Source organism: Mus caroli, chromosome 12 (assembly GCF_900094665.2).
Source record: "Mus caroli chromosome 12, CAROLI_EIJ_v1.1, whole genome shotgun sequence".
NCBI classification, from domain to species: Eukaryota; Metazoa; Chordata; class Mammalia; order Rodentia; family Muridae; genus Mus; species Mus caroli.
In genome coordinates this window covers 8,920,642-8,928,667 of record NC_034581.1, presented here as the reverse complement: position 1 = coordinate 8,928,667, position 8,026 = coordinate 8,920,642, and the positions used below count along the sequence as shown (strand labels likewise).

At 41.2% G+C, this 8,026-nt stretch overlaps 1 protein-coding gene across 1 annotated transcript in view; it reads right to left on the bottom strand.

The window, feature by feature from the left end:
- Fam49a (family with sequence similarity 49 member A) overlaps positions 1–8,026 on the bottom strand; it is a 109,402-nt gene that overhangs the window by 32,218 nt on the left and 69,158 nt on the right. Inside the window, exon 3 of the mRNA XM_021178997.2 lies at positions 819–898. Within this exon, the coding sequence (XP_021034656.1) occupies positions 819–888 (70 nt within the window). The 5' untranslated portion in view covers positions 889–898. The remainder of the gene's footprint in view (positions 1–818; positions 899–8,026) is intronic.

Sequence of the window (8,026 nt, the reverse complement as noted above, 5' to 3'; positions counted from 1 at the left end):
AAGAGAGGCCCATTGGACTTGCAAACTTAATATGCCCCAGTACAGGGGAACCCCAGGGCCAAAAAGGGGGAGTGGGTGGGTAGGGGATTGGGGGGGGGTGGGTATGGGGGACTTTTGGGATAGCACTGAAAATGTAAACGAGGAAAATACCTAATAAAATAATAAATTAAAAAAAAAGATGTTATAAACGAAAAAAAAAAAAAAAAGAAAATATCACAAACATATGCAAATCTCCATTAAGTAGAAAGCTGTAATTGGATGATAGTATTAGTTAAAGGAATTAATTGTAATGATTTATATTTTTCCATCACTCATGTAAAATGTCTGACCAATAAACATCTAGAAAAAAAATCCCAAAATAACTTTACACAATAAAATAATATATAAAATAGATAGTGATGATGAGAAATAATAAGTCTGGTTTTTGGTGGTGGTCACTGTTTTCCTTACACGTATAATGATATTTAATGCTAAGCCATATCAGTTAATGTGCTTGCCATTTTTCTTTAGAATGTGAAATACTACTATATACCAAATCTTAGGGAAGAGTCACGGTAAGATTTGTATATATCCTACCAAAGCTAATCATTTTGAAATCAAGGAAAATCATGGACCAATCAAAACAAACCTTCCTTAAGTTTCTAAAGCTCATAAAGAAATGGTGGAAGAAAATGGTTCAGAAACAATGTCAGGAAGAAATGCATAATACCATTTGGATTTGGTTTGAGTCTCATACAAAATCTCTATAACTTCCCTATAAACAAGCTACAAAGCAAACACAAAGTTTCCATTCTTGTGTTACAGAGCTTGGGACTTACTTTCAAAATCCAGGAAGAAGTGTGGATAATTCTCAATTTCCCGGGTCAGGACTTTGAGCAAGTTTCCCATGCCAGCAAACCTAGGGAAGACAATACAAAAGCAAACACCATCAGGGATGTGAAAGCTTACTTAGAACCATCACCTCGCAGCTCATCCCTGAGCTGCTGAGTGATAAGTATCTCTGAGGTGGGTTGCCCCAAAGCACGGCAGCAATGGAAGTGTGTGTCATGGGCCTCTGAAGAACACACTTGCACCCTGCATCACATTCACTAAAAAAATATGAAGTGAGTATCCTTTTAGAAATTAAGCATCTTCGAAGCAGAATTTGGCTATTTCTATAAAACATTCCCTTTCCCTTTTACAAGCCCAGTAACCATATACCTGATATCTCTGGCTCCCTTTGTTTCCTGTTGGTATAGAACACATCATTGGGCAAGTATGACAGAGAGGGTGTCGTTAAAATATATCTGCACGAGTGGCCCGAGTTTCTTTTCTTCTTCTCTTTTGTGTTCTTTTTTTCCCCTTCCTTCCTTCCTGCCTTCCTGCCTTCCTGCCTTCCTTCCTTTCTCTTCCCTCCTCCTACCATCTCGCTCTGACATGCTAGGTAGCCCAAATTTCTAGGGTCTTGCTCTCTAGTCCATATTGTCCTTGAACTCACGATCTTCCCACCTTAGTCTCCCAAATGTTGAGGCTCCAGGTGTGAGTTGCTGTGCCCAGCATACATTTCCTGAAGTTTGGAAGAAAGAGTTCAGGAAACAGATTTAGGACTTCAGGGACTCTCTTGATGTATATAAGAAGCAAGATTTTTCAAATGGCAACTCCTAGACCAGTTACAGGTTTCCATTATTTGGTGTTTCAATGATCAAACAGTACTGCATAAAATACCAAAATGTAAAGCTCTGGGCTGGTAAAGGAAAGACAATTGCTGGTATGCCTGACAACCCGAGTTCAATTCTCAGATCCTACACAGTAGAAGGAAAGAACCAACTCCACTTGCTGTCATCTGACTTCTACATATGAGAGCATGCACACACACACACACACACACACACACACACAGAGAGAGAGAGAGAGAGAGAGAGAGAGAGAGAGAGAGAACAGTAATTACAATTTTACAAGAAATGAAAGTCATATTATCAAAAAAGCCATTCTCAATGAGACAGCAGCCCAAGGGTCTGGAGAATTGGCACAGGGATTAAGAGTCCTTGTTGTTCTTGCAGAGGACATGTTTTGAGCTCCAGCATCCACATGTTGATTCATAAAGGCCTGCAACTCCAGTTTCAGGGAATCTGAGGCCCTCTTTCAACTTCCATGGCTATCAGGCATGCATATGGTATATACATACATACACACAGGCAAAACACTCACCCACATAAAATAATAGTATAAATAAAACTAAAAAAAAAAGTTTTTAAAGGAAAGGAATAGTAGTCTGAGACATGTATAAATGCAGGTATGACCACCAGAGAAATACAGCTCTGCTGCATGTCCACAGTCCTCAACCAAAAATGGAGAGAACAGTTATGAGTTACTTCTTGAAGTAAACAGCAAACTTTCTACAGCTCTCACTCCTAGACATTAACTGTCCCAGAGGGAGGACAGTCACTCACACATCCATTCATTTCAACATATTTATGGGGCTGAAAGCAGGTCAGGGCCTGAGCTCTTTAGAGGTCTTCATCTACCTCTGCTTTATAGATGATGATGGTACTTAGTGCCATTACCACCTGCATCATGATTACCCTAACAGCCTTCAGATGCACTCAGGACTTTCTCCTGGAAGATAGGTTTGGTAGGGTGCATGCAGTTCTCCAGAGAGAATTCTCCAATGGAGGAATGCCCTATAATTCTCTCTTCTGAAGAGACATCTTCCTTACCCTGTCTGCCATTCTGACTTTCATCCCCTGCCTCTATGCACATTTCCTGTGAAAACATATCTGAGCACACCCCATGAACCGCAAATTCTGCCAGACGTAAAGCTCACGATTGGTAGACTCCATCCTGTATGAGGCAGTATTCTCGAGCCCTCTTAGACCTCATTCTGATGAGCAATTCCAGTTCTTACAGGAAGATGATTCATTTAATAGTAGGCTGGCTTTCGTACCTAATAACTAAATGGAAGTTAAATATTACTAACTTTCCTACTTTGCTGTGATGAATATATCTCAGATTCACCTTCCGCTTGAACTCCTGTTTTATATATGACTGTCCTGCCAGAATCCAGACATGGGAAATATGCCAAACCTTTGAAATTTATAGAAGCCCCAAACAAACAAATGTGGAGATATCTCCAAATGCTAACTGTAAAAGTCTAACTCTTCATAAGGTTATTTGAGATGGTTGGTTAATTATGGTAAATATTTTGGAACACAGTTCTAACAACAGCCAGGGTGAGTTACTTGGAACATTTGGGATTCTAGATGTGTGGGGTCTCAATTCAGAAACAATGACTTGGAAGCGTGATGCACTATTAGGGGTTAACTCTGTTTCTATGGGGCCTTGGAAGCATGACTTTCAAACCCAATGCAAGATTCCTACGTTTCTATAGAAATATTTCATCTCATCTTCTTCATGGGAAAAAGATGGGGTGCCTGTAATGTTTTATCTTGGTCAATAATATCTGAGATTTTATTCTCATTTACACAAGTCAAACAAGAGAACTGGTGCATCAGGTAGATGGTCATGAAGTAGAGTATCTACGTATTTGTTATTTATTTATTTATTTATTTATTTATTTATTTATTATTCACATATCCAGAATCAAAGCCAGGACCTTGAATATGATATCTTTTAAAAACTGAACCCTGATCTCCATTTAGAAAGGGCCCTCATCTAAATCCTTCATAGCAAGGCCTCTCTAATCTGTTCAAACAGCTCCTTCATGATCACACTGATCGATCACATGATCACACCACAATACTACAGAGATAGTTTATTTAAGGTAGACTAATACTTGAAGTTAGACATACTTTATGCCATTCAATAAGAGAATAACATCTATAACCTACTGAAGGACTCAGATGCTGACATATTCACGTGTGAACAAAGGGCTCATCAGGCACATGAAGGTAGAGAAGCAAGCAGGACACGAAGGTGAGTCTATTGGGCAAGTAGCTAGAGAAGGCATTTCACATCTGAGCTTTTGCAGAATCAAAGAGCGGGAAATAAAAATAGTCCCTTTCAGGATTCAGTATTCAAAAAATAAAACTATGAGGATCACAGTGGTTAAATATAGACATTATAGCTAAGAGCAAGTGAAGACAAGGAAAATTCCCCTCTGGCTCAGGGTAGCTGCTTCAAAGAGGACATCTGAGGATACACTGAGTCACAGTTACTGTGACAGAGTAGACATATGGGTGGCAGAGCTCCCTGCTCGGGCAGTCCAGGGGTATGCTCTGCAGAGCTGGGAAATCTGGTTTGCACATTCTATTCGGTGACTTAATGGTTGCCCTCCTTCTATGACTTGCCATCTGTTTGTCATTCCTGCCCAGCTGCAGGGGCTGACATCACTAAGAACACAGCAATGCAGAAGGTCCACAGTGCCCTCGAGGGAACCTTCTTCCTAAAATGGAGAACGACGTGACTACAATTCGTTCTTGCACTTTGGTTTTACAGAAAATAGGCCACCATTCATAACTGCCCTTCAAGAACTGATCAAGGCTATGTTGGGCATCCTCATGCACAGGGCATGCAGAGAGGGAAGCCATGATCTCAAAGGCAGGTGATACCCAGACGATTTATAGTCTAGCATTCACCTAGGAGTTTAATCTAGCTTTCAGTCCATAAGCACAACCTGACATATCAAAGTGCTCAAAGGTGGTCATTGATTATCCATCAATATGTGGAAATAATAATTTGTACCTGGTTCTTATGAAGAGAGAGAAATGTATACCTGGCACTTATGAATAATAGCATGCACCTGGTACTTATGAAGAACTGCAGCACTTTACGGAGTGCCAACTATTTGTTTATAAGCTTTCCCATACTTCATTTATTCAGTTTTTATGACAACGTGCAAGAACCCATGTTTATGTTCACACTGGTTGACAGCAGAAGAAAGGTTTAAAAATGGATAACTGACAAATGACTTTGAGAGTCTCACGCTTGACTTTGAAAATCTTAGAATGCAAAGTTCAAGCTCATTTCTCTATTGGAGATAGAGTAGCACACCACACTCTGCAGGGCTCCCTGCCTGGGGACAGGAGAAAAAAAATCTACATTATTACGATGTTATTACAGACATATATTACTTTTCGATGGAGAGACTCTCCAGCTTGTATTGGACACTAAATGTGCTTGTTCTACATCAGCTCTGCTCTGTGGCATGTAGAAGATTATATTCTTCAGAAATTCAAAGAAGACATGAACCAAATGGGGCAACATGTCCTAGACAAGTCTGTTTCACTCAAGAAGGAAGCTGCTTCCCACACAGGGATCTGGGAAACATAGGTTGAAAAGAGTTTTTATCTAGGAGATATTAGGCATTGGGAAGTAAAAGGTATACAAAGTGGGTTACTGGCCTAAATGCCTCCAAACACTCAAAACACATGGTATTCTTCTGGTCATGCTGGTATCTGTAAAGATAATTTGCATGCTCTTGACATGGGAAGCATCATCTTTAAGGGCTGGCAATTTTGGATATACAATTTCTTTTTATATTATCACTTTCTTGGCTCTCAGTTCAACTGACATTTACAGAACTGGCTCTATTATCACTCAGTGGAAAATCCACAACTTTCCAAGAGAAATTATTCACTGCTAACATTTTCAGTTTCAAAAAAGGAGAAAATTAATACATGTGTGCGTGCACACACACATGCACACACACACACACACACACACACACACACACTTTGCAATTCTACTTTGGTTTGGAAGAAAAAAGTTTAAGTGCCAGCATTAGCGGTCTTCCCAGAATATAAAGCCAAATGCAAGCAATCATGGCTTGTTTTTAAAAAGCTGTGCCTGTAGTTTAAGGGATATAGTCAGTGGTTAGAAGGAGAACTGACACCCATAGGCTTATGTATTTGAATGTTTGGTCCCCTGTCGGTGACACTGTTTAGGGAGATAGCACAGGAATGCTGGGAGGAACTATATCATTGGGGGTGGGCTTTCGAGAGTTCATAGCCTCACCTTAATTCCAATTGGGTCTCCCTGCCTTCATGCTGGCAGCTGAGGGCGACATCCCCAGCTTCCGGCGCCTCTGCCATGGCCCCATCATAACTGACTTTTACTCCTCTAGAAACATAAATCTGTAACTTGCTTCTGGTCATAGTATCTTAACACAGTAACAGACATGTAGCAAATACAAGCAAACGCTACTGGTTTTCTGCAAACGGGCTATGGGAAATGTGACCCGTGAACCATGTATACCAACATCTCCATGCTCAATTTTTCAGAAGATGAATATTTTATAAAATCCCCTTGAAGACTTTCTCTTAAAGTTATGATGATGTGTACAATGAATTCCTATACCAAACCACTTTCTAGCACTCTGCAAGGGCTCAGAGTAACCAAGGTCAGAGGGAGAGAAGAAAATGGTGGTCTTAAAAGAGTTGTTTTTGCAACAGTTTATTTTATTTTATTTTATCTGTTTTGTTTTGTTTTGTGTTTTGAAACATCTAAGGCAGGAACTCGGCAGTGCTTCCATCAGAAAGGGTGGTATCTGCTAGCACTTTGAACGAACCACAGTTGTCTTGAATCTAGGGTATTTATTTGGTCTTTTGGTGCAAAGACTTTAAGAATCAAAGACTCACATCATCTGTAGCTGCATATTTTGGGAATTAAAAGTTATGAAGGGCCAGGCGTGGTGGTGCACGCCTTTAATCCCAGCACTCGGGAGGCAGAGACAGGCGGATTTCTGAGTTCAAGGCCAACCTGGTCTACAGAGTGAGTTCCAGGACAGCCAGGGCTACACAGAGAAACCCTGTCTCGAAAAACCAAAAAAAAAAAAAAAAAAAAAGTTATGAAGGATATAGCTTTAGTGTACTCATAAGCCATAAATAAACCAGTATACATACATTCATATGAATGGTATATATTCCTGTGACACCACATCTGTGTCAATGATGCATCTGGGCACATTAATCTTTAGCATAAGCTTGTACAAGGCTCATTTTACATAGTAGAATACCATGCTTGGGAGATAACAAGTGTTCCATTCTTAGGCACTTCAGATGGAGTCTGGACTTCCTGGTCTGGAGTCTCAGTGCATCTCAAACTCTCCAAGAAGGCACTGGGCATTAACACTGGAGCCTCTTTTTCAATATCTTAATTTAGAGGACAAAAGACATGAGTTCCATCCATGGGTTAAAGCCAGGAGACCAGATATCAAGTATCACAACCTCACACTTTGTTCCCTGTCACAGAAGTAACAGGGTGTCCCCTTTAAAGACATAACATTGTAAGTTATGACATGTTCCTGTCTCCCAAGGGTGTGTACTCCCTGTTAGACGTGTCTCTCCCATGCCTGCTGACTGAGCAGGCCCAGTTCTCCCCTGATAGGAACGTCCTGAGTGGGAATTCAGAACCTTTGCACATTGTTCTACTGACTGCGGCTCATCAGTAGGGCTTATCTGTGCCCCGCAAAGAGCATCGAGTCCAATTGTCGCAAGCTCAGTCTGTCTTTACCCTTCGCATTCATCGCCACTCTGCTCACTGCACAACGGTTCTGAACGTAAGCCTTCATAAGTTCCCATGTATACTCACTATCTGTAGGGCAACAGGCGCCCAAATGCATGCCCTGGACACAGAAGTCCTGGCCTTTGCTTGCTTCTTCTGTCCTTTTTCTCCTTCTACCTGCTCCCTTCAGTCTAGCCACAAGCAATCCTTTCCACACTCTTTCCTCATTGCCCCAGGGTCTTTGCCGGTGTCTCTTCCTGCCTCACTCTCACACTCGCCTGCAGGTGGTGACACGATTTCATGCCCCGTCATGCTTAACTTTCACAACCAATATGTGAAGTAGAAACCATTGAATCTCAACTCAAAGTCCCCGCTTCCCCAGCTTAGGAGTTACTGATGGCTGATGGCTTCCAGGAAAGGCAGAGGCAGCTTCCTTAGGAATATAGCTCCTGGGAAGTTGCCCCTGTTCCTGTGGATGGTCCTACACCCATATGTATATGAGCAGCACTAACAGCACTCAGTGGGTTATGAGAGAAAAGAGAAAGAACTGCTGTGAGGGGAAGGTCTCTGCCTTCTTGGGAAGAAA